We start from the raw sequence: 27,039 nt of genomic DNA, 5'->3' as shown, positions 1-27,039 counted from the left end.
TTTAACGTTCCTTCTATTGTCTTTTTTCTTTCTTTTCTTTTTTTTGTTGTAGACCTTTTTCCTTTCCCCCCTTTATAATAGAATATTATAACTTTTAATGTGCAAATAAAAATTAAAGAAAAAAAAAAGGAAAAAAAAGTGTGTCAGCTTCTTAATGATCATCCAATGAGCTTTGCTTTCTGAAGAGTCAGGACACGCCGCCCCTGGGTTTTCAAGCTTATTTTCGACTGGATTTCTCTCTTCCTTTCCATGGTCTTAGCCTTCAGCCGCCAGCCCCACCCCCCTTCTCCATTGTTCACACTTAAGCAGTTTGAGAACTTTGACCTTCCTGTCTTCCATGTCCGCCCCAAGGCATTTTGGCACCCGAGGCAAATCACAAAATGGTGCCCCACTCCCCACCAGAAAAGAAGGGATGAGTGAAGTTCTACCTGAGAAACAAAGGGGGGGGGGAAGGAAAATAAATATCTACATTTGGCTCATCTGCCCCTATAAATCCTGCTGCGTAAGGCGGCCTCCACACCTGGTCTCATGGGTGGGCCAGTTCTGTCATCTTCAAATGTTTAGCTCCGATGCCGTCTCCTTGATGACTGAGCAGCTACCCTTTCTTAACACTGAAAGCATTCAACCACATGAAAAATCACACTAGTATCGCATGTAAGCAAGGACACACCTGGTTTAAATGCAAACAGCATTTGCTATCTTCCATACTGTGTACCTCCTCCTGCCATAGCATTTTATTATTTGTTTTTTAAATTGCTTTTATTTTTTATCTATGTCATTTTAAAATGTGATTGATATGAATGCTGTATTCTTAGTTTTAGATTTTATGATTTATGTGGAAATTGTTTTCCATTTGGTTGTGTACTTTTGGACGTATTTTATTTATTGCTTATGACTTTTGTTATGTTGGTAATTATGTAAATCTTGTCATGTTGTAAGCCGTCTTGAGCACTGTTTTAACTATGGAAAGGCAAAATACAAATAAAATGATGATGATGATGATAATTTTGCCAGGGATGAATGTTCGGGGGAAAGAAAACTCCTGTGCAGGGTGGTTCATTACTCAAAACAGCACATCCACACAAATCCAATGGGATAACTAGTTATAGGCACATGCTTTAAATTATCAATTTGTATTATTTAGAAATACAATTATTTACATATTTGATGTTACTGATACAATTTTTACTTTGGAAAAAATATAATTTACAGTTTTATTTTACAGCAGAAACTAAAAGTTTGGTTATGTAAAAACAGCCAATGTGGCAAGACAGCAAAGAATTTAGCATTATTTTCAGTTGGGAGCTGCTTATCCAACACAATGAAACTGATTTCAGCCTAAAAATGTGATCAACCCCCCACAACCATCAATAACAATGCTCACATTTAAATAGTTTTGGACTGCAATATAGTAGGCCAATCCTAAATATGTTTAACTTTATCCCAAGGAAGTCACACTAAGTTTTTTTTTGGGGGGGGGCTCACTCCCTGTAAAGTAATGGAATTGCAGTTTGTTTCTTGTCACTTGTCCTGCTCTGATGCATGTTGAACACATTGGAAAACAGCACATGCTCAAGTACAATTTGAATTGAATACCTTTGCCCTCTTCTTCTCCACCAGTTTAATTGCACTTGCACTTTAAATGTAGTATCTAACATTGCAGGTTTAAGACCTTTGTGCATTTGCTCCTTAGTCAGTTTCTTACACTTACATGTTTTAGGAAGCTGTATCAATTTACACTGACATCTATCTGCTCTATGAACTGCTCCCAAATGTTACTTTCTGGTGTACATAGAATTGTAGAGTTGGAAGGGACCCTGAGGGTCATCTAGTCCAACCCTCTGCTATGCATGATATAATAAAAACCTCCGCTTCCAAATATTTGTGGCATAGAGTCTTACATCCAAAAGAATGGTGGTAGGCATAGTAGATCTGGATGGACTCCACCCTTATAGTCCAGTTGACATTTTATTCTGGATTACTTTAATTTATTATTGCAACCAGGTAAAGGAAATGAATGCAGGCAAATCAAAGGAGATCTGAGAAGAGCTCATGGCTCTTCTCAAACCAGAAACCTACTTTTCATAAAGATGCCCAACCTGTGCAAGGCCCAGATTTCACGGCACTTTGTGTTCAGCACCAATTTTCAAATAACTTGCAGAAGCATTTCTTGAGATGTCTTCCATAATCCCAGTTTTGAATGCCCAGTGTTTTCTGTATCACTGTTGTTTCGCAGGGCCGCTGTATTCAGTGTTTTGCTTTAACTTTTCTTCTTGCATCTTTATGTTTCTTCCGACAATCCTGAAAATATTTCGAGTTCGTTATTCTAAGTTAACATTTTAAATATTGTCAGTTTCACCAACTAGCCTGCTCCATAACAGACAGGGAGAGACAACTGTTGGTAAAGTATTAGTAGGAATTATGCAAGTTTATTCTGTCCCTGGTTAAATTGGGATAGGCATCCACTATTCAGCATGTCTGTTTAAACTGCACTAAGATAGCTTTCTGGATCCATTGTAATGAGGGGTTCTAGAAGGGTTTTGTGACCATGATTATTCTGACAGATGTATATTGGTCCAGCAGTGGCCAAGGACCTGGCAAGTTGGATTTGGAGCCTAGGGGCCCTAGTTTGCCCCTGAAACCCTTTCCACTGGCCCTCGAGCTTTGTCTGAAGCCCTGCCCTTCTTGTGCAATTGGACTTTCCCTCCCTTTCTTTCCCTTGCTTGCCCCTGTACTGCCGCCCTCTCAAATCTACTCCATGGGTTCCCCCAAATATCTGTAGCACATTTTGGGGAGGGGGGAGAGGAGAGGGAGAGGAACTTCCCTCTCTGCTTGCACAAATCATTACATTCAACCCGCCGTCCCTTTTAATTATAATAACTGTGAATATAGTACAGATATACAATGAACTAGGGCATGGCTGGGTTAGGGTTAGGTTCCCTGCCCCTGAATGAATTGGTCATAGTTCAACTGCATATTTTAGTTGAGTACAGTTAACGTGAACTGCATGACCAAGCTTGTGAAAATAACTTTACAAAAATGGGTGCAAGAGTCTTGTTATTTCCACAAGTATCTCTAAATCAGACCAATAATCTCTTCAGTCAACATACCTCAAGTAATGTCTGGCGCCGACTTTCCCAATCATCTCTGTCTTCATCAAGGTTAGAAGATTTACAGAACAGCTTTGGACCCTCTACAAAAGGCACAAAGAAGAACTCCAGTATTTTCTTTTAAATTATCTTGCATTCAGCAGGCGTACGAAGGGAGGAAGTTATCACTGTGAGACAGTGATCCCAACTCCTGAGATGAAATGCTTGATGGCTTTGATAGCTGAAGCCATGATAGTGTTTACTACCTCACATGCTGCTGTGGCCTATTTTCCCCCTCCCACTCCACTGCCTGCTACGTTAAGCATGAATTACATACTTGTAAAGGACAAAAGGTTATCTGTGCTGTCCACAGCCTGAGAAAATCACATGCTGCTCTCAGCCATATGGCGTTCCCAAAACTGAGCTTGTTCTTTAAAAACCATGTTGTCAGCAACAAAACATACTAAAAACACCAGGGAGGAGAGATCGCAATCTAACACCATCCTGTTTGGGGAGGGGGGAATGGCAACTCCTGCCCAAGCTAAAGCATATTGTTTTAAAATCACATCTTATGAGTTCAGTGCTAATCAAGCTAACTTTCACTGCCAACTAACATACATTTTAATGTTCTTTGACAGGCATGTGAAAAGCAGCTTTAAAAAAATCAGAAGTTTAGAAGAGCATAAACAAGGAAAAACCATGTGCATGGAAAGCATGACAGAACAATCTATGTTTTTAGAGGTCTATAATTTTACGGTAGTTTTGCTGGTTACTGAACTATCCAGCTGCCCTAAATGCTCTTTACCACCCCAGCCTCCAATAGCTCCTCCTTTTCTTCCAGGTCTTCTCTGAGCACCTTCCCACAGTAGCATCTAAGGCAAACCTTTTCCAAGGGAAGGACTGGTGGGAGCAAGGTGTGTTGGGAGCAGCTGTTTGAAGGGGCCATGCATGAGTTCAGACAGTGCTCGCTACACTCTCTTGCTGGCTGTTCCTGAGGGAAAGGCACTGGCTCCCTTCCATCAATGGTGTCAAACCCACCCTCAGCCTTTCCCAGGGGAAAGACTGGCACAGTGTGCTAGCTTGGCTACTACTGGGCCCAGTGCTATCTAAGCCTGCCCCACCTGCCAGCCTTTCTTGTTCCATTGCAGCAAAGGCTGCCTTTGGCAAGGGGTGCTGGTTTGGCCTGGTGTGTCTATGATGCTCCTGCAGGTTCTACCAAATCACTTCCGGCCTCCCTCCCAATTCTTCAAATATGGGAGGAGGCCTGGTCCCTCCTCACACTTGCCATTGTGAGCACAATGAATCTAATTCTCAAAGCCTGACCATTCACAGTGTAAGGTAAAGGCTCACAGGCTGCTCCACTGAAATAAATTAAAAAGATATATTAAAAACTTGAGTTGCATCTCCTCCTCAGTTGACTGTATTAAGGGTGCACCTGCTGCTGAACCCCCAATTCTGCCCCCCTGCCCTTTTTCCTGTTCATACCCAATAACATGACACTTTATCTTGAAATAAAGTTTAAAATATGGGCAGCAGAAAGGAAGATGACATCATAATAAATATGAACCTTAATGAACAGAAAACGGGGAAAGAGAAACTCTTTGGGTATGCAAGTGACAACCCAAAGGAGGATCTCAGACAGTATTAGCAAAGACCATCTTGAGATTTATGGCCTAACACTTTAACATCTACCCTGACACAATGGGCACCAATTCCAAGTTAAAGACAAAATATGAGTCCTCGGGAACTTCAGATTGTTAAATAGACTCAAGGCTGTGGAAAATAGGCCTGCATGCCAACCATGAAGTTTCTCGTTTTCAATTCTTTATTTGGTTCAGTAAAGGGTCTAAGGGGGAAAAACCTGACAGCTAAGCATGTATTTGTTACCAGTCTGTTTTCCTTTTCCTTTGTACCTACCTTTTAATCTATCATCATCGCGGGAGAAGAAGAAAAATCTAATATTAGTCTGTGGCAGAGCTGGAGACCTAAAAAATGAACAAGAACATTATTAGTCCCCAAAAGGAACACATGAATAGTACATTCAACTTGAGGAACAAGTATACATTCTTAAAAGCAACATGCAACATTTTTAAACCTTGCCTTGCCCTCCTTTCCTGAACATTGAGATGTTTCAAGAAGGGCCTGAATATGGCACAAAGGGATGTGATGGAAGGGGCAAACCACCACAGTTTAGACAGGGGTTGAGAAGCTTGGCTGTGAGTGGTCTAGGGAATGTCTGATATTTATATAGCCAACTGCTTTATGGATTCTCAATAAAGATCATTTGTAAGGACCACCTACATTTCTTCAACATCTTCTCTTTCAACTTCTTCTGTCTCATCATCTTCTGAACTACTGTCCTGAAAACGTGGATCCTCTTGCCATGCAACCCTTGAAGCCTTTATTGTTTCAATTACATAGGGTTCTGCAAAACAGACAGACACATGAAAGAATAGAGGATGGCAGCTTAGGAAGAAAGCAGTCCAACATAGAAACTTCCACCTGAAAGAAATCATTCCCAAGCTATCCCACCCTTTCCCTGCAATATGCAGAGGAGTCAAGCTCAGAATGCTGACCAACACGAAAGTTGCAAATACACAGATGGGATTGTGGGCATGCAGAAGCTATCTTACTCTCTACAGATGTATTTTAGTGGACTTACAGTGTATCACCCCACAGTTAAGGGTACCAAACAATCCAATTTTGGACCAAAAAATTATTTGAGGTTATCTCATAGGTATCTACAAATTTATTTATTTATAAGAAAATCTGGCACATGGCACCAGGCAATTTGGCGTGGAATGACCCACAATGGAACACAGGGATGGGTACAGTCTCTTGGCTATGCTATGCTCAGACAGCTAAGGGCTCTAGAGGTAATCGCTAGCTCCTTGCATTATGCCTAATGCAGGTAGCTCAAGCAGATGCTGCAATACTCGTGTAATAAGCTCCTAATGATTCATCCCCATCAAAAAGATGAGTCACAGTGTTTGGAATGAGCTCAAATCCCTAAGCTGCCATAAACGGAAGCCTTGGATCAGGCATCCCCAAACTCGGCCCTCCAGCTGTTTTTGGACTACAACTCCCATCATCCCTAGCTACCAGGACCAGTGGTCAAGGATGATGGGAACTGTAGTCCCAAAACAGCTGGAGGGCTGAGTTTGTGAATGCCTGCCTTGGATGAAGTGCTCCATGGTTGTCAGCTCTCAAAAGTTATGAGGCCATGAAAATGAGCTAAGTAACACTCTGCTTGCATGCTGAAGTTGCAGCCTTAGAACAGGCATTAGTACCTTCTTTCACTGGCAGCCTCTCCTCTTCAGCACCAAAAAAGGAAAATTTGAAACCACTGGTTTCCTCTTCTCTGTCGGTTCCAGTGCTGAATCCTAACGTCTCTGCCTCAGCTGGAGTTGCTTCTCCCACATCCTCATGTTTATCCCAAGGTATTTGTTCTGTTTTCTCATCACACTTTGTAGATCCAAGTATCTCTTTCAAATCCACAGCGACATCATAAAATATTTCTTTAGACACCTCGGGAAGTTTCTGAGCTTCCTCCTTCTGCTTCTTCCTTTTAGCTTTACTGTAGGAATTAAGTGTGAGTGCATTTTAGTGTCTCATATTTTACAGATTAATAATACACAGGTGATTTATATATTGTCAAGAGCCTACGGCGGGGTAAACAGGAATGTAGCATTTTTCTCAACCCATTTACTTTGGAACGTTCAGTGTGCGAAAGCCCTTAGTCTGGTACTACTGCTTCACTAACTTTGGCTGTGTTTTTATATAGCAAGGGACTTGACATAAGTCATGCCCCATCTTTAGAAGCACCACATTGCTCCATTTCAGCATTTGATGGCTGGCCAGTCTTGGTTTTATGTATATATCACTGTCGCTCTCTAAGATCTAAAACAGGAGTCTGATGTTTCTGCAAGGCCTGGTTCACTAGCAAGTGACAGCTCTGAAATCACAGCTAGTCTATCCTGCGCCTTCTGTAAAGTTAGGTGAGTCCTTTTCTCCTGTTCCAGTTATTCATATAATAAAGCAAAGAGAACAAAGCTCATGAGGTTCCTATAGCATAGGATTTGAAGTGTCACATCAGGAAAGTGTTGAAAAGGAAAGCCTTAGGTGCTAAGTGAAAGACAAACAGATTCCTAGCAATGAGCAGTTGGTGGAATAAATTACCTTTCTTTCTCAGTGTTTTCTGGCTTCCTTTCAAATACAGCATGGTCTTCCCTTGTAGGGTCATAGCGCAGGGTGTTCATATCTCTATAAAAGAAAACAACTAAGTAAATCAAGATGTCATGAGCAAAGTTTAAAATTCCTCCAATGGCGCCAAGATTCCATTCTATGAAAATATTTATTTATAAACGTTTTTGTTGCTAAAACTAGATCTTGCTTTTTTTTACTGTACAGCGATCTATGGCAGTTCTAGCAGAGAGGAATTGGATATATGCCAAAATATGCTCTTACATGCACTGCTTGAGAGTCCTGCATAGTATACTTGGGGCATTCACTTAGGACTAAAGTATGTCTCCTCTTTTCTAAAAGTACATGTGCATAAATCTATGATCCTATTGGGGGGGGGGAGATAGAGAGGAATCCTTCAGCCATCATTTAGCTGTTTTTCTAAGACCAGCCGAAGGCTAAACACAAAGCTGTAATGGTTTGATGCTGACTTATTTATCTTCCCTGTAATGTCACCTCAGGAAATTTTTCATTTATGATGTAATTTTGGCTGAAGATGCCAAAATGGACTTTGACTATATGAAGAATTCCGAGGCCTCAGTCTGGTGTATCAAAGGCCTGTCTATCTGCAGGTTCTCTCTCTCCTCGAGCAAGTGCCCACAGAGCTGTGGAGACTGACCTGAATTCTCCAAAAATATCTAGTGACTCTTTGGAAAATGTGTGAGAGGAAAAGGTACAGGTGTGCTTGTGTGAGTTCCACCTTTAAATATATTCTCTTCCCCTTCTTTTGCAGACTTCTTTGTACACTTGGGGCTTGTTTTCACTTTTCATTGTTTCCTTCTGTTATTTGTTCCTGTATTTCTGACCTCCTTCGTTTTCTTATTCTTTGGACTCCCAACATTCCTTCTTCCTGCCCCCTTCCTAACTTGCTTCTGATCACTCTCCTTCTTTCTATTTCCCTTCAACCCCAATTCTTGAGTTGATTGCTCCAATCCAAAAGGATTTGGCACCAGTTTACAACCAAGTGGAATACAGGCAGACTTTTAGCCTATATTCCTGAAACAAACATGATATGAACTTTTAACCTTCATAAAAGTAGTAGTATTCTTAGATACAGCTATTTAGAAGCTCTGTTGCAATGACTGAACTCCTGCTATTCTACTATTTCTGTAATGCATAACGGTACACAGAAAATGGTATCACTTAAAAAGGCATGAGATTATCAGCCTTTAGATGCCAGGATAAGACATTTTTGTTTACTCAGGCCTTGAGTTAATTGCCTTCTATGATCATCCTTTAGTGAGGTGGGTAAGACTTGTTAATTTGTTGCTGGATGAGAATTTTATACATTTTGTATTCATTGTTTCAATTCTTTGTTTTAAATTGCTTTTATGTGTAGCATTTTATCTTGCTTAGTCACTGTCTCCTTGATCCTTGCCCATCCTGGCTGATAAAAGTGAGCTGGGAAGGGCTGGGCGATGGGCTCTGCGGGGTGGTGAATGCTTCCCTCTGTGAGGGAGCCTTCCCAGACCCGCTGAAAGAGGCGGTCATTAAACCACTTCTTAAAAAAACATCTTTAGACCCAGTCAATTTGGCCAACTATCGCCCAGTCTCAAATTTACCATTCTTGGGCAAGGTGATTGAGCGGGTGGTTGCCAAACAACTCCAAGCACGCCTGGAGGATGCGGACCATTGGGATCCCTTCCAATTGGGATTCAGGCCTCACCATGGGACTGAAACTGCCTTGGTCGCGCTGGTTGATGATCTCCGGCGGGCTAGGGACAAAGGTGAGAGCTGTTTCCTAGTTCTGCTGGATCTCTCAGCGGCCTTTGACACCATCGACCATAACATCCTTCTGGACCGGCTAGAGGGGCTGGAAGCTGGGGGAACTGTTATACGGTGGTTCCGCTCCTTTCTCCTGGGCCGTGTCCAGAAAGTGGTGGAGGGAGATGAGTGTTCAGACCCCTGGGCCCTCACTTGTGGGGTGCCTCAGGGTTCTGTCCTCTCCCCCATGCTTTTTAATATCTATATGAAGCCGCTGGGAGAGATCATCAGGGGGTTTGGACTGGGTGTTCATCAGTATGCAGATGACACCCTGCTCTACCTCTCCTTTAAATCAGAACCAGTGAAGGCGGTGAAGGTCCTGTGTGAATGCCTGGAGGCGGTTGGAGGGTGGATGGCGGCTAACAGATTGAAGTTGAATCCTGACAAGACAGAAGTACTGTTTTGAGGGGACAGGGGGCGGGTGGGTGTGGGGGATTCCCTGGTCCTGAATGGGGTAACTGTGCCCCTGAAGGACCAGGTGCGCAGCCTGGGAGTCATTTTGGACTCACAGCTGTCCATGGAGGCGCAGGTCAATTCTGTATCCAGGGCAGCTGTCTACCAGCTCCACCTGGTACGCAGGCTAAGACCCTACCTGCCCGCAGACTGTCTTGCCAGAGTGGTGCATGCTCTGGTTATCTCCCGCTTGGACTACTTCAACGCGCTCTACATGGGGCTACCTTTGAAGGTAACCCGGAAACTGCAATTAATCCAGAATGCGGCAGCTAGACTGGTGACTGGGAGTGGCCGCCGGGACCACATAACATCGGTTCTGAGAGATCTGCATTGGCTCCCAGTACGTTTCCGAGCACAATTCAAAGTGTTGGTGCTGACCTTTAAAGCCCTAAACGGCCTCGGTCCTGTATACCTGAAGGAGCATCTCCACCCCCATCGTTCAGCCTGGACACTGAGATTCAGCGCCGAGGGCCTTCTGGTGGTTCCCTCATTGCGAGAAGTAAGGTCACAGGGAACCAGACAGAGGGCCTTCTCAGTAGTGGCGCCTGCCCTGTGGAACGCCCTCCCAGCAGATGTCAAGGCAATAAACAACTATTTTACTTTTAAAAGACAACTGAAGGCAGCCCTCTTTAGGGAAGTTTTTAATGTCTGATGCTGTACTGTTTTTAATATTCAGTTGGAAGCCGCCCAGAGTGGCTGGGGAAACCCAGCCAGATGGGGGGGGGTATTGGGGTATAAATAATAAATTATTATTATTATTATTATTATTATTATTATTATTATTATTATTCAATACTTTTATTGTATATAACAACTGATAAAATTAATAATAACCTCAAAGATGACTACAAAACATTAACAAATAGGAGAAATTTGTGTTATTTTAGTGAGTTAATGTTAAAATCACATTCCATGGGGGGGGGGGAGCCACGATTTAGCAGCAGAAAGCAGTAGTTCTAAGCTTCCTTCACTTCGCTTCCTTATACAGAAAGCTTCCTACAAACAGAAAACCATCTTAGGCTGAAAGGTTCTACTCAGGCCTTGGTCTGCTGTGATAGCCCTCTGCATTCAGGGAGTTATTAATGTGGGAGAACCATCAGCAATGTGAAAAGATGTAGTACATCCCAACACTTCATTCTCCTGTATGTGTAGAACAAGCCTTAGTTTATCTGATAAAAGAAATACCCATACTTGAATTTCTTGGCATTTGCTGTCTGCTTGCGAGGTTTCAAAAGTTCTGCACCAATATTCAGAAGATTTTTCAAGATGTCAAGATTTCTCTTTTTTTCTAAAGTGAGTTCCTCCTCTTCATCTATTTCCACTTTTGATTCATCTAAGTGAAGAAAAAGTAATAACAATTAAAGGAGCCTTAATTGCCAGCACCACCAAATGATACTGGTTGAATTCAAACATCACACCAAACCATGGTTTGTTTGTTTTTAACATCCAAACCTATGCAGCGGGCTGCCAAATAGTGTGATAATAAATGGTGTGAAACTGCCATGCAATCTAGTTTAACCTAGCTGTCTGAATTAACAAATCACTGACAAACCAATGTTATGGCCCAGCCTCAAGAGACTGTTATTACATCATGGCAATCCATGATCTTATGATAGCCTTAAAAAATTGCCTTGCCTCTTCCAAATGTGTAGATGTAGATCTATTGATATTCTGTCAGACATGGCAAGATTCCAAAGGATTGCAGGTGGCAGTGAAGACTATTCCTATATAATTGTAGTATATTCCTTTTCCCTTTTTCCATATCACTATGGCCACACACACAGTATTTGTTAATTGCCCTTTAAAGCACTTAAGGTGAGCAGTAGTAAAGAAGGAACAATAAATATAACAAGGTTACAGCATATAAAATTGTTTTAATGAAGTTTTCTCTAGAGCAATCAATAGGAAAGCACCTAACCTTCTTGTTCACTGTCACTTTCAAGGAAGCGAGCATCCATACGAAATCTTTCATCTGTTCCAAATCGTGACTGTAAATGCATAAGCTGAAACAACAGAAACAGAAAGTTGGTATTCCTTCTTCCTGGTTTATAGCAGATGTTCATTCTACCTTCAATAATTGCAATGTGGTTATAATGAAGACTGTTATTCTGTGTACACACACACACACACACACACACACACACACAAAACTGGCTTGTATTAACACTAAGCCATATTATGACTTAGCAGGAATAAGCAAGTGCTCTGGTGCACATTTTTTAAAACTGTGGTTTCTTCACTTCTCCCTCTTACCTACTACTGCTGCGCTATGGGGAACTAAGCTGCAGTTTGGCTTAGTGTTACATCCAAAACAGGGCTTGTGGTTTGTCTCCCCCCCAAAGCCACCGGTGGTAAAGCAAGAACAAATCAGCTTAAGATTTGAAGCAAGCCTGAGTTTGCATGCAACACTAAACCAAACCATAGCTTATCTCTCAGCAGCAGAACCAGAGGAAGAACGAAGTGGAAAGATTTTCTAAACATGCACCGCACTGTTTGCTTGTCCATGCTAAGCCAAAAGTTTGGGCTTAGTGTTATGTGCAAGCTAAACGAAGCATTTATAAGCATCCTGTTACAGCAGAGATGAGGCAGATTAGCAGACATGAAGGAAAAGAAATGCCATTTATTGTCAGAGACATTAGAATATCAAGAAAATATTGCTATTTCTTAGGATAAAAAGTCATGAAAAGAACAATATTTATACCTATAAAGGGCTGATTGGAAGCCCTCTGTAAACATTCACATTTTGGAACTGTTTTGGAAAAATGCTTAGGATAAATTTCAGTTATAGGAATATATGAGGAAGCTGAACAAAAAATGTATTAAGTAGATTTACTAACCTTCTCTCCAGCTTTACCCTCAAACTGAGGTTTGATTTTGAATCTGTCATCCTCTTCATCTGTTGTTTCTGATTCATCATCACTGCTCTCAAACAACTTTCCAGAGGTTTTAGTAGCAAATTCCTTGGGCAGAGTAACAAATACAGGATCTTAACCAGTTAATTCTAAAAACAATTCCTATAGCTTTAGCAAGTGTTCTAATAGTTTATCCAGGGGTGAGTGGGAAGAAACTACAAAGGCAAATAAACCAGAGGTGTGCCTTTCCCAACTCAGATTTTGCCCCTTGCCACCCTTTACCTATTCCAATTAAAATGAATGGAGAAAGCCACTCTATTACATTAAAAGAATCAGGTAGAAAGCCTCTGCTTCCAAGCCCTTGGATTGATTCAGAAAACTTACTGATGTTCTTCTGATTTCCCCCCTGAAAAACTCCTGTAATTTGAGTTATTCCAAGGCGAGCTGTAGAAAGTTTGCCTATTCCTACTCAGGATAGTGGAAAGTGTCAGACATTTTACCATGTCTGTTTATTTGGGTCCAGTATCTAGGTTACCTGTACTCATTAATCATCCTTAATAATTTATTGTTGCTCTAGATGTGTATCTCAGAAAAATTCAATAAATTTTGTCTGGGACGGGGGTGAAAGTAGTGGAAGCATTCATTTTTCTAAAACAAAAACAAAACCCCAGACATGTGTATGCTTATTTTTCTCTCCATAGTCGGCCATGCAAAATGCATGTTTAGAATTTTATAGCTATCGCTATGAATACAGCTGAATTTTATAGTCCTCTCACTTTTCCCAGCAGCTGTCCTGAAGACCCTCCTGGCGTGCTCTCTTGTACTTCAGCTTTATTTTCAGCTTCATCCTCTGAATCAAATACTATGTGCTTCTGTTTATTTGCTGACTGAGTTTCCTACAAAATCAGAGAGTGAATAATTATGAAGATGAAACATTAGCAGTACACAAAATATTCAACAGGGGAACTTGCACATATCTAGAGCAGTTGGACATGGAGCCAACCAGAGTAGTGGTAATAATAATAATAATAATAATAATAATAATAATAATAATTTTTATTTATACCCCACCCTTCCTGGTTCAGAAAACCAGGCTCAGGGCAGCTAGCAACAAATTCAAAACACTTAATTGTAATACAACATAGAAGCAGCATAAAATACAGTATAAAAACACGAATAACAATAAAATTCAAAGTTCAAAGACCAATTTGGGGGAAATCCATTCAATAAGCATTAGACAGTCACCAGGGCTAGCTGGCTGAATTAGTCCTACTTGGGCCAGCGAGGAGGCCAGGGGAGAATTAGCTGTGGGGTCTCAGAGCAGGTAATCTTCATAAAAGGGGAGGGGGAGGAAAGAGAAGGGAAATAAAAAGATCAGGCGGAATTCAAATTAAAGGCCAGGCAGAATAGCTCTGTCTTACAGGCCTGACGGAAGAAGGTTAAATCCTGCAGGGCCCTAGTCTCATGGGACAGAGCATTCCACTAGGTCGGAGCCATCACTGAAAAGGCCCTGGCTCTGGTGGAGGATAGTCTGACTTCCTTAGGGCCCGGGACCTCTAAACTATGGTTATTCATGGACCTTAAGGTCCTCTGCGGGGCCTGTTGACTCTGGACTTAATGTGAAGTGGTGCTGAGGTGCAAAATGTGAGCACTGTTGAACCAACTGGTCAACAGATTAGATGTCCACCTAGACCTCCAAGAGAATCTAACACAGTGACATTTAATAGAGGAATAAATATATTAAAGTTTTCTAAAGATAAAAGTTAAAAATAAAACAAACAAAACAGATGCAATGTGTAAGTTAACAAGCTTAAAACAGCTCAACAACTATACATACCGATACTATGAATACCGTATTGGCCCAGATATAAGCAGCACCCACAAATAAGCCCCACATTTAAAATTCAAGGAGGAGGGAAGAGACAATACCCGAATATAAGTCGCTCCCTTAAAACTGGGTAACAGGCTGAAAATCGCTGCGGCTGGTAGAATTAGAACTCTGAGCCAATTTAAGCCTTTGATCTTGCAAGCCCGCAAAAGTTACCATACAATTGCTAAAATCGCAAATTGCTATTCAATCGCTACAATTCCGCAGGCACTCATACCCGTAAATGGCAAATGAACAGTCTCAAGCTTGCAAATTGGCAATAAAACTTTTTTTGTTCCGTTTTACCATATTTCTGTTTCAGCAGTGATATTGTAAAAGCCTAATTTGTAAGGTTGCAAATTTAAGTCACACTTTAACTTTTCATGGTTGGAATTTGGAAAAAAGGTGAGGCTTATATTCAGGCCAATATGGTACTTCCTTTCTTATTTATATTTTTCTTTACAGGGTTTTCTCTGCAGGGTTTTTCTTTACTGGGTTTCAAAATGAAGAAATAATACAAAAGGTCCACAACTGAGAGAGTGTGTACAGTATTTTCGGGGGGGGGGGGGATTATCCTTTACACTTGGATAGTAAACACTTTCTGTCTGTATTTTCTCAAATGGCTCCTTTATTTTCTGTCCGCTGATTGCCCTTCATTTTTGCGTTAATTTCTCTGAAAGAGCACACTACCAAATCTTTTGATACCATGGGTCAATATTTACATTCTGCAGTGTCTTCCAGTTTCGAGCTACCACTGCTCACACAGATGAGTAAATGACTTAACAGCTCTATATGAATATGATCTAAATTTCAATCCAAAATCATTAACAAGTCAGAGAGGGCTGTATCCACTGATCAGTGATCTCACTGACCTCCTGGCATATCAGTTTCCAAAACACTTATACCTACTGACCATGCCACAGCTTCTCCAACATATAGGGGAAAGATTATGGTTTATCATGGATAACTTTCTTGGTGTCAAATACCATTGATGTAATTTTTTCAATGACAGCTCCCTAGTAGTGGCAGATGTTGTTTCATATTATTATTTACTAATATGATTATTTCTTTATGTTTTTCTAAGGCATAATTATTAAATTGTGAAATTCAAGGTTTTATGACCACTTACTGGAATCATTTTTTCAACCACTACCCCCCTTCCCAAGTTCCACCCCAATAATATCATAATCTCTCCCATCATAATCAAAATATAAACATAAAAACTACCAGACTGGTTAAAGCTCCCTGAATAAGTTTCTTCTGTAGCTCTCGTTCTTTTTGCCTCTCCTGTAGAGCAGTCAACCTTTTTTCATTATCCTGCAGCTGTTTTTCCTTTTTATCAGATACGCTTGTAGCTTTGGCAGAATCCAGGACGGGCTCTTCACTTCTCATGTTCTTACAGTCTGCAAAACTGGAACCTTTAATGCTTGTTTCCTTGCAAAGAGATTTCAGATTTTTTGAGTTCTTTCTTTCAGACAGAACACTCACACCACTGCTTTCCACCTTGCTACTTTTTGCACTGAGTTTACTGTAGTCAGAATCTTCCCCTGATTTTAGAATACAAGCTCCCCTGAGAGAGTCCGTGCTATTTTCTTTTAACGGTTTGCAGTTAAGTTTTTTGCTTGCAGAGCCGCAGCACTGAGAAATACTTTTGGGAGCTTCCAGATCAACAAGGCCGGAGGAAGTCTGGTTTTCTTGACTTTCCTGTGTGCCCAACTCACCCTTAGTCAGCTCTCGACTTAATGACCCTATTCCTCTGAAAGGCGGAACTTTCAAATTCAACTTCTTTCTCTTCGGATTCTCTTCATCAGAACTTCCTCCTTCTAAAATGGCAGAAATGATCTCTTCAGGAGAAATGCCTTTTTTCCGGGTAGTGATCTCTTTGGATTTCTTTGCAATATTGCCGGTACTGTTAACTGGAAATTCAGTACTTTTACACGGAGTGTTATTTTGGTTACTTGCAGAATCTTTATCTATAGTTTGGGTATTTTCACTGGCTAATCTTTCTAATTCTTCTAATGTAAGATCTAGCCGGTAACATCCCTGCATCATGGTTTCGTAATCTTCATCCCCTTCAGACTCACTTGTGTCAAGATACGAATCAGAACTTTCACTGTCTCCAGCCTTGCACTTATTACTGATGCTGTTCTGTTGAGCAGCAGCCTTTGAACCTGATGCTTTCTTAGGCTTTACTCTCCCCACACTTTTTGGTTTATCCAATATTAAACCACTTGAAACAGAAGATCCGGAATTTGTAGCATGCATTTTAGGCTTGTCATCCTTTCCCTGCGTGACTGCCTTAGATTCCTTTGGAGCTTCCTTCTTCTCATTATTTGGTGTTCTAGTCACAGCTATAATTTCATCAGTGTCAGCCGAATCATAACCAGACTGATTGTCAGTGGTCCTCAGCACTCCATTATACCCGGTGGGCACTTGCTTGGCATCTTGTGCTTCCTGTAAGGACCAATGAGTGCGATATTTCAGCTCGAAATCCTCTCTGACAACTTCCATATTCTCTTCCTGTTCAGTATCAGGATTATCTTGATGCACTTCTCTCTCCCTTTCTATTATGGCTCGAATTTCTTCTTCAGAATCAATATCACTTTCAGACAGACGGTTTCTATTCCTGCAAGGTGTTGAAGCAGTTCCAAGCTTCTGATGGGCTGAGTGCTCTTTACTTTGCTTTTTGGTCTTGGGTGTGAAGCTTTGAACTAGTTTGCCTGCAGCCGTGCTTGTTGTTTTTGATGGAAACTGACCATATGAATGCAATTCTGTCCAGCTCACACTGTCCCCATCCTGCACTCTCATTTTCTTTTTAGGTGGCTCATATGCAGGAAAGTGCCCTTGCCGTTTCTTGCTCATGGTGTCATCGCCATCCTCCAAATGCCACGTGAGCTTGGAAATAGGAACCATCTCAGTAAGGTCTTGATCCAGTTTTTTAAGATTGTGACAATATTTGGAGGGGTCATATTTTATGGTGTAATTGCCTGAATTAAGGAAAAACAAATCACTCTCTTGCACCAATTATAGATAGGTTTGCAACACTATCTGGCAGGAAAGAAAATGCTTATTAATGTGTCGCTATGATTTAAGAAGGGACGCGGGTGGCGCTGTGGGTAAAACCTCAGTGCCTAGGACTTGCCGATCGTATGGTCGGTGGTTCGAATCCCCGCGACGGGGTGAGCTCCCGTCTTTCGGTCCCAGCTTCTGCCCACCTAGCAGTTCGAAAGCACCCCTAAGTGCAAGTAGATAAATAGGTACCGCTTTATAGCGGGAAGGTAAACGGCGTTTCCGTGTGCTGTGCTGGTGCTGGCTCGCCAGAGCAGCTTCGTCACGCTGGCCACATGACCTGGAAGTGTCTCCGGACAGCGCTGGCCCCTGGCCTCTTAAGTGAGATGGGCGCACAACCCTAGAGTCGGACACGACTGGCCCATACGGGCAGGGGTACCTTTACCTTTTATGATTTAAGAATGCCTGGGAACAAACATATTAGAAAGAGTGCACATATGCTACATGTTGTCCAACTTAGTTCAGAAAATGTTTATAAAAACTGTTTGTCACATTCTTAAAACTATTCCATTACTATGGATTAAATATTTCAATGGATTGTTCTTGTTTGGCTTCTTTTATTCTAAGCAAGAAGATATATGGCACAATTGGATTATCACATTGTAGGCAGTGTTAATAACCGGGTAATGATAACCTGCCTCCATTTATAATAATTATAATAATTTATTATTTATACCCCACCCATCTGGGTGAGTTTCCCCAGACACTCTGGGCGGCTCCCAATCAAGTGTTAAAAACAATACAGCATTAAATATTAAAAACTTCCCTAAACAGGGCTGTCTTCAGATGTCTTTTAAAAATAGGATAGCTGCTTATTTCCTTGACATCTGATGGGAGGGCGTTCCACAGGGCGGGCGCCACTACCGAGAAGGCCCTTTAAGATCTACCCAGCCTTTAGGAAAGGATATCTTGCTTCTGTGTTGACCTTTAAGATGGAGGATTGGTAAAACTCTGCCAAATTTGCCAACAACCCAGTCCTATTAAAGAAAAAGAAAATACACCATTATTTTGGGGGGGAAATAAATACAATTACAAAGCAGCATTTAAATAAAATGGTAAACAGCTGTCTAGGCTTGGGGAAGCCCTCCAGATGTTACAGTCCATGAACATCTGGAGGGCACCATGTTGGTTATCCCTAGCTAGGCATTCAAATTTTATGTCTGCCATTGAATTCACCATACCTTGTGATTTGGTACTTCTGTTCCTGGTACTGCTTTCATGTGAAAATCTGTAAATCCAGATTTCTTCATACATTCTAAGACATCTGTCATGCCATTTTTGCCTGGCTTTTCCTTCTTTATACTTGCCTCTTGACGCTCTCGTGCCAGTCTACATGGTAGCATGCAATTACAGTTTTCCAGATTAAAAGAGAAGAGAACACAGATCTTGTAAACTTTCAAGATGGTTGCTTCTACTTACAGACACTGTAAACGTCCTAATAGTTTCAGTTCATGCAAATTCCTCCCTCCACACAAATGAAAGATCACATTCTACATTACAGTGCATCCCCAATACCAATCAATCAGCATCCACTAGGAAAAACAATATATATTCAATGCATTGTTCATTTCTGTTGTGAGAGTAAGGTTCACTTATATAATGAAGGATTACTGAAAATCATTTGATGCCTCATCCAACATTTTCAGTGAAAGCTGTTTGTAAAATACGAAATATTACCTGTGCAAAAAGCTCTCTTTGGCCAATTCTATTTGTAGCGTCCCACCTTTCCATTTTGTCTTATTTAAAGCAGATACACCTTTATGAAAAGAAATACAAACAGAATTATTAACTCATCCAGTATGCTAAGCAATTCTCCTCAACAAACTTCTAAAGCAGGGGTGGGGAACCAGGCATTGTTGGACTACAACTCACATCAGCTCCACCCACCCTGAACAATAGGGATGATAGCAATTGTGTGGTCCATCAATATCTAGAGGGCCAAAGGCCCACTACCTTTTAAAGTATGTTTCATTATTTCATTTCTATTCCACCCTTCCTCCCAAAGGAGCCCAGGGCAGAACTTATCTCAAGTACCACTGATCAAGGAAACATGCAAGAGCCAATGTGCTCTAGTGCAGCCTCCCCCAGCCTGGAGCCCTCCAAATGTGTTGGACCACAACTCCCATCAACCCTGACCACTGCCTGTACTGGCTAGCGCTGGTAGAAGTTGGAGTCCAACAACATCAGGAGGGATCCAGGCTGGTCTAGTAGAGACAAGGTGAATATGGGAAATGAGGAACATAGGTTGAAGCACTATCCAGCCACATTGGCAAGATTCTTGCACCTGAATGAAGGGAAAGAATGGAAGGATAGCTTGATAGTCAAGGTTGGAGAAGTTCTAGAGGAGTCAGGTGACAGAGGAAAAACTTGAACGCTTGGCGACTGATACTGATAGAAAGAGAACAAATCAGTAAGGAATTCAGTGCAACTATGATCATAAGGATAGACAAATGCCACAAAGGATAGGTGTCTATGAATAAGATGTGTAATTGTTTTTATTCAAAGGTTTGTTTCAAAGCACTCCAATAGTAGCTACCTGCGGGACGACAGTAGAGTTTACCAGTATTACAAGGATACAACAAGTACTTGCATTTTTACAAGTGGTTTGCCAAAAAATTAAGCAAAACACATTGATTATAGGTGAGTTAAGAGTTAAAATAGTTGTGAATTTCAACACTTCTGCTAGCCACAGATTTCAGTGTCATAAGCTGGTTTGGCTTCTGGCATCTGGCAGACACTTAAAACACAGAACATTGCACTGCCAAAAAATACACCTATAGGTGATGTACTTACATTTTTTAAGTTCTTTTTCTGAAAGGGTGATGTTGATATAGGCAAATGTCTTTGTAGGGTTCCCTGTTGAAGAATGAAACTATGTTTACCCCAAAAAGGCACAATTAAAAAACTGCAGCATAAGGGCTGTTATTGCAGATCAGTTGTGACTTTACAGAGTTTAAACATATTACCTTTTTCATCTTTCCGGGTCACAATTTCTGTCTCTGTCACATTTCCAAACTTGCCAAATCTTTCCTGCAGTTCAGTTTCAGAAATTGTATGGCCAAGTCCACCAACATATAGTCTCTTTATAACTGGTGCTTCCTCCATATTCAAAAATTCAGCAAACGTCCTTGTCTACTATGGGTCTTTTCCGTTTTAACTTTTCTGTAAAATAGCAGGTGTTTAACAATAGGAAAGTATAGGAAAGGGTTTTTAAGATGAAATTAATTAAGGAGAGAACAGCCAGACCAAGGATAGGAAATAAACCACCTTCAGTGCTGTTTTGTTCAGTTTGTGGACTCTATTTTCATTGGTGTTGTTGTTTCAGCCCACGGCTGAAAAAGGTTGCTGACCCCCGGCGTAGAAGTTTAAAATCCCTACTGGAAGCCACTGAGTCTGCTTTGAAGTGGCTTCCCCTGAAAGGGATACACTTCTGATTTTATAAGGGTAACACACAACTCATTCTAATGTTTTGATCTATTTAGTACCGGCTGAAGGAAAAGAGAAGCACAACACAGCATGTTGAACCCTACTACAACTGAAACCCTACTTCTCCTGCAATCCTTTGCATACGTGCTTATCAGAATCAAACTGCAGTACTGTACATACTTTTGAACACACTTTCAAGTAAACCTCGCTGAAACCAACAGGGCTAAAAAGTTCAGGGCTAGTCTGCCGGTGACCCCATCACCTCCGCCTGAGGAGACTGAGAGGAGATATGATAGCCACCTTCAAATAGTTAAAGGCATAGCTGTCAACGTTTTCCCCTTTTTAAGGGAAATTCCCTTATTCCGAATAGGATTCCTCACATGAAAAGGGAAAAGTTGACAGCTATGGTTAAAGGGCTGTCACAAGCTGGAGACAGCTTGTTTTCTCTTGCACCGGACGAGTGGATCGAAGAAAAGATATTCCAACTAAACATCAGGAAGAACTTTCTGACAGAACTGACTCCCACGAGACATGGTGGGCTCTCCTTCCTTGGGGATTTCCAAGCAGAGTTTGGATGACCACCTGTCATGGATACTTTAGCTGAGAGTCCTCCATCGCAGGGGGTTGGAAGAGATGCCCCTCGGGGTCCCTACCAACCCCACAATTCTAGGATTCTCCCTGCGCTACTTTCCCTCCCCTACAGCAACCAGGCTCTGAGTGGGAATCAAGACCAGTGAAAAAACAATCCCGACTGAGAAGGAAGAGGCTTCAGGGCTCACCTACGGAGGACCTGCAACTTCGGGGTCCGCACTGGGACGTCACAGTCCCTCTCCTCCCGCCGCCACCCAGCGCTCCTCACAGCGTGGTCTCCGCGGGGTGCTTTTCGCTCACCTTTCCCCCTCGATCCACTTCCGCCGCGCGCTCCACAGCGTCGCGTTCCGCGCCGCTACTAAACACGTTGCATCCACTCTCCCCGACAGAAGTAGTAGAGAAACAAATTCCTGGGAAGCTGGGTTGCGGCAAACGACTCCCGTGTAGCTGTGATAAAGGGGAACCGTGACTGTCTGCCTGTTTCCTCTCACCCCGGCCAGATAGAGAGGCTTACATGGCCACCCTCTAGCAGCCTTTCTCAACCTGTGGGTCCCCAGATGTTGTTGAACTACAACTCCCATCACTCCTAGCTAGCAAGGCCAGAGCTCAGGGATGATGGGAGTTGTAGTCCAACAACATCTGGGGACCCACAGGTTGAGAACCGCTGACTGAGCTCTTCGTGACGACCCTGCAGTCGGTGTTGTTTTTCCCGGGGTGGCAGAGGGGAGTAAGCATGAAAATACGCTTGCCATGGCTCTGAAATGTATAGCCCAGGGTTATTAAGTGCAGTTCTTACCATGTCTTCTCAGAGGTAGGCGCCCAATGAATTCAATGGGGCTTAATCGGCTCCGATCCGCGGGGTTAGGAACGTTCGAATACGCTGCAGTCACCATCACTTCGTTAAGTAGCTCTTGATTTAGAAAAGGGGAAAAAAAGGTTGGTAATGGAAGGGCGCTGAAAGCTACCCGTTTTGTCCTTTTTTAGCTGTGGACGTTTTCCGGCCTGAATCAATTAAAAATCTATACAAAACACAGCTTGGGTACCAAACGGCTACCTGAACCGCTCCCAACAACCCAAAGCAGATACTGCGCACGTGTTCCCGTTTTAGAGCTCTGCACCGCTCTAGACTTTTCCTATCTCTACGTGCCATCCAAGCTCACTGTTTCCCAGCCGGACAAGCATACTCGGCAGACTTCTGGCTAAACTATCTGATCTTCCTGAAGAGGGAGAAACGGAAAGTAGTGGGACGTGTGAAAAAGAGGGCTATGGGCTGTTCCGCGGAATCTTTTTCTGTTCGCGGCAAGGCTCTTCAAAAGAGTCGTGGCGAGGTGTAGCGAGACCTAACCCAACCCCAGGGTTATGACGAAGCTTACTAGCCTCTTTATCTCTCTCTCCCCCCCCCCCGCTTATTCTAAGCGATGGTAGCGTCTGAGACGCGCTTTGTTTGGCGGTTAGTTCAGAACTAACGCCTGGTCAGAGGAGCTCGAGCTGGGGTGCTTTTCGCGGCGGCGCGAGGGGTACGTTGCCTTCCTTACGTCAGCCTCGGGGTGGTGGGGTCAGGGGAGAGTTGCCAGGAGTTGCTGCTGAAGCAACGACGGGGGCCCCTGTTGCCTTTGGCGAGAGTGCCTCTGAGCATGTGCCGTTCCCTGTCGCCCTGTCCCCACCCTTCGTAGTCGCAGCGGGTCTCCGTGCCAAATTGCCCCACAGTTGAGGCGCCTGCTTCGGCCGGGGTCGGTCTGTGTGAGGCGTTTTTGCCCCTGAGGGAAATTTTTGCCCCTGCCGGGGTGGGAGCTTCCGTGCTGGCCTCCCCAGCGGCAAAGCGGAGCTTCTCCAGGGTCGGGGGGCGGGGCCGCCTCTTGCATTTCTGCCGCCTGAGAGGACCGCCTCCGTCAGCAACTATTTCTCGCCCCCGCCTCGACTCCCTCAAAGTTGATGGCAGGGACGGTGAGGTTAGTGTAATGCCTTGATGGCAAAGCACCGCATAAGAAAAACCCTTCGGGATGAAAACACTGGGGAAGCCTGGTACCCTTAATAGGGCTTGCATTTGGTCGCCATAAAGGAAGCTCACCTCTGTCCCCATTAGACGTATATGTGTGCATACGTTGAAAAGCACATTTTGCTCTCTCCTCTGCCCTGTGTTTCTACCTTCATGACACTTATAGAGCAAAAAAAATAAAAATAAAGGGCAAGTTTGCCAAGACTGACAATAAATAAATGTACTTGGCTTCTGTGGTTTGGTATTTTAGACTCTGAGATCACAGCACTTGTATTTATTTAATTCCACTGCCCCACAAAATATATCCAGTGACCTTGAGGGGATTCAGGACATCTTACATTTGGTTCAGGCAATCTAACTGCATATTATAAACTTCTGGAATAGTTAAGCTGAATCTCATTCTTGCTTCTGACAACTAAGATGGATTGTACCCCAAAATTCAAATTCACTTACTTCAAATTAATTTCTTCATTAAGATATTAAGAGATAAACAATTAAAGTCATGCCAACCTTAAAAAGCTTTTAGGGGTGATTACCAGAATGTCTGGTAAAAAAGCCAATGAATAAATGTTACTTTTTCCACTTAAGTTTGAAAATTTAACCTTAATTTCAATGACATTAATTTGGGGGGGGGGATGGGAAACCCATTACAGTGGTACCTCGGGTTAAGTACTTAATTCGTTCTGGAGGTCCGTTCTTAATCTGAAACGGTTCTTAACCTGAAGCACCACTTTAGCTAATGGGGCCTCCTGCTGCCGCTGCACCGCCGGAGCCCGATTTCTGTTCTTATCCTGAAGCAAAGTTCTTAACCTGAAGCACTTTTTCTGGGTTAGCGGAGTGTGTAACCTGAAGCATATGTAACCTGAAGCGTATGTAACCCGAGGTACCACTGTACTTACCAAACTGCTGTTTTCATTCTCTTTTCTGTAGGAAGCCTGTGGTGTGAAAAATGGATAATAATGATATTAAGATTTATGAAAATGAAATCCAGTCTTTGGAAGAAGAAATTAAGATGTTAACAGAAGAATATGAATGTAGTCTACATGGATCTTTTGCTTATTCTGATGGGGAGATAATGAAGGCTATGTATGCAAATCTATCTATCTAATTAGCCCAATCCATGTTTATTCATATGTAAAGCCAACTGAGTAATGTGCAGTTTGGGACTGATCCTTGAAGGGTCCTGAGTTTGGTTTGGACAGTAATGTAGAAAATTGTCTTTATCCTATATGCAGGCAACGTAAAACTGAACTTTTTTCTGTTACTCAAATGTAAAAGGGCATCTGTTACGGATATCTTAGTGGCAGCCAGTACATGCAGTGATTAGGAAGCTGGTACTTTGAAATTGGAAATGATCTTTTGTTTCAACAATAGATGTGCTTTCACATGGTATCAGTTAGAAAAGGAAAATAAATATTAACACCAGTGTAAAGAACAGGTCGGCTTGAGTACTGTTGTGTACAGCCTGCCTAATTATTGTATTTGTTAGATTTAAAACTAAAATGATCAGTTTGCTCATTTTTAACATAATGATCTTGGTTCATGGCTTATTGCAACAAGAACTTGTGTTCCTGTAGGCTTCCTCTTCCCCTCATGCATTTAGCTTTGCCACTGATTCTTTCTTAAGCCACTGTTTCTTGCAACTTCCCAGATGAGAAATACATTAGTTTAAGGATTCACTAAAAAACAACAACAAAAAACAGAATATGAAGCCAGGATATTCTGATTTGTTGGAAGTCCTAGATTTAATAATCTAGGATACTGGTGCCAAAGCCAAACTTGCAAGGAAAGGAAGAGAGAAGGGAGTGTCTGGGTACACAGTTCATTATTAATTGAATAAAACATGGCTTATTGGACCAAGTTCATTAAGTTTGAGCCAGTCCAGTGCAATGTAAGTCTAGTGCTATGTAAAACAATCCTAGGGAGATGTGTATTGAAATACTTTACACAAAAAACTAGGTTATTTGCCAATATGTCAATGCTGGAAGTAGGCTTCTCATTTTCTTGCTGACCGCTGATGTTTTTTCTATTAGAAAATCATTTAAAGGAAAATCTCAAGAAGACTTAAGGCACTATGAATTTTCTCCAGACTTGAAAACTCAGCTTGACTTCTTAGAGTCTGACCTCTTCTTCATGATGAAATTTACAGGCATTTGCTTCACACATTGTTCTAGAAAACGTTTGGAGAAAAGTAAGTATTTTGACTCTTTATGCCTCACCCATTCATAATTTCTATAAGTTTCTGTCATACCTTATCATATTTGAAAAGATCCTACAGCTGGTGTACGATAACCTGCTGTCCAAATCCTCAAGTTGTAGTTTCCGTTTTCTGTATAGTCTTTAATTCTACATAGGTGGCGCTGTGGGTAAAACCTCAGCGCCTAGGGCTTGCCGATCGCATGGTCAGCGGTTCGAATCCCCGCAGCGGGGTGAGCTCCCGTCTTTTGGTCCCAGCTCCTGCCCACCTAGCAGTTTGAAAGCACCCCTAAGTGCAAGTAGATAAATAGGGACCGCTTTATAGCGGGAGGGTAAACGGTGTTTCCGTGTGCTGCGCTGGTGCTGGCTCGCCAGAGCAGCTTCGTCACGCTGGCCACGTGACCCGGAAGTGTCTCCGGACAGCGCTGGCCCCCGGCCTCTTAAGTGAGATGGGCACACAACCCTAGAGTCAGACATGACTGGCCCGTACGGGCAGGGGTACCTTTACCTTTACCTTTAAGATGTATTGGGACTGCATATCCTCATGATATCAGATAGGTGGAGGTATGGAGATGAGTGAAGGTTTACAGAGGAGAGGAAGAGGCCTAGTTAAATGAAAGCCCCCACCCCTCCTTCTGTTTTTCCTTATGTATTTTAGAATCTGGGGATACTGGTCAGCCAACACTGGTTATACTGGTGGTGCTGACTAATGTCAGATCTGCCCAGAATAAAACATCTATCACCAAGCTGACTTGGTGTGTATAACAGACTCGGACTGATAAGCTTGGTGGCCATTTGCTAACCCAGGTGTGTTCACCTGTGTATTTGGTGCAGCATCATTCCATGTCAGAGAGATTAACGGTGGGGAGGGGTTCACCATAGTCCATAAAAAATTCATCCCCTTTTCTAGGAGGAGACTGATGTGCATTGTCTGGGTTCAAGGGATTGTATGTGTTGTTGGGCCAGAGAGACAGATCAGAGATGTTGTTAATGTACTGTTCATCCCAGTGTACTACAATCTCCCTGACCAAGCAGGTGTGAGTAGTCTCAAAAATTATGTTGAATAGCTTTTTCAGAGTGGTCATGGGGGACTTCAGTATTCATACTAAGGCTGCCCAAGCAGGTGGGCTCTGGACATCATAGCCTCCATGACAATGACAGGACTGTCTCAGTACATTGTTGGCCCAGCACATGTGGCTGGACATAACCTTGACTTGATCTTAGCCATTTCATTGATTGGGCCTGTGAGTCACTGTGAGTCCGTTGTCAGTACAGATTGTTCCTTGGTGTGGTTTGGAATGAATGCGGCTACTTCACTCTATAGGGGTCCTCTAAATATTTTCTGGACTCCCAGCTCCCATCATCCCCAACCAGCATAGTCAGGGAAGATGGCAGTTCAGAACAAGCAACACCTGAAGGGTCCACAAGTTCCTCCAGCCCAGACAATTGTAATCATGAACTGGTTGGTAGAATAAATATTTTATGTTAAATATG

The 27,039-nt window shown here is 42.4% G+C and overlaps 2 protein-coding genes across 6 annotated transcripts in view; one reads left to right on the top strand and one right to left on the bottom strand.

Annotated features, from left to right (window-relative positions):
- Positions 1–1,114: 1,114 nt before the first annotated feature.
- On the bottom strand, positions 1,115–22,130 carry NOL8 (nucleolar protein 8). Of its 3 annotated transcripts, none has more exons than XM_081847871.1 (17): positions 21,622–22,130; positions 20,303–20,498; positions 20,130–20,192; positions 19,014–19,092; positions 18,518–18,665; positions 18,245–18,313; positions 15,495–17,246; positions 13,177–13,296; positions 12,386–12,508; positions 11,467–11,551; positions 10,740–10,881; positions 7,269–7,352; positions 6,380–6,666; positions 5,391–5,514; positions 5,007–5,074; positions 3,111–3,193; positions 1,115–2,301 (listed from the first exon to the last, which is right to left on the bottom strand). In XM_081847871.1, the coding sequence occupies exons 2-17, from the start codon at positions 20,439–20,441 to the stop codon at positions 2,248–2,250; spliced, it is 3,420 nt and encodes a 1,139-aa protein (XP_081703997.1). In that variant the 5' UTR covers positions 20,442–20,498; positions 21,622–22,130; the 3' UTR covers positions 1,115–2,247. The 3 variants fall into 3 exon arrangements, with proteins under 3 accessions (XP_081703997.1, XP_081703996.1, XP_081703995.1); XM_081847870.1 differs by having other exon boundaries at positions 21,654–22,130; XM_081847869.1 differs by having other exon boundaries at positions 21,542–21,660.
- Positions 22,131–22,391: 261 nt separating this feature from the next.
- The window catches only part of CENPP (centromere protein P), a 148,050-nt gene continuing 143,402 nt past the window's right edge, over positions 22,392–27,039 (top strand). Inside the window, exons 1-3 of one of the 3 annotated variants that reach the window (XM_081848577.1) lie at positions 22,392–22,591; positions 24,280–24,435; positions 25,383–25,540. In XM_081848577.1, coding sequence (XP_081704703.1) covers positions 24,299–24,435; positions 25,383–25,540 — 295 coding nt within the window. In that variant the 5' untranslated portion in view covers positions 22,392–22,591; positions 24,280–24,298. Of the gene's footprint in view, positions 22,592–22,616; positions 22,871–23,236; positions 23,303–24,279; positions 24,436–25,382; positions 25,541–27,039 lie in introns of those variants that run through there. The other 2 variants (XM_081848575.1, XM_081848576.1) reach the window with 2 other exon arrangements.

Source organism: Podarcis erhardii (genome assembly GCF_964252035.2).
Source record: "Podarcis erhardii genome assembly, chromosome: 2".
Taxonomy (NCBI): Eukaryota; Metazoa; Chordata; class Lepidosauria; order Squamata; family Lacertidae; genus Podarcis; species Podarcis erhardii.
Note: the sequence above shows the minus strand (reverse complement) of the source record. Positions and strands in the feature narration are given on the sequence as shown.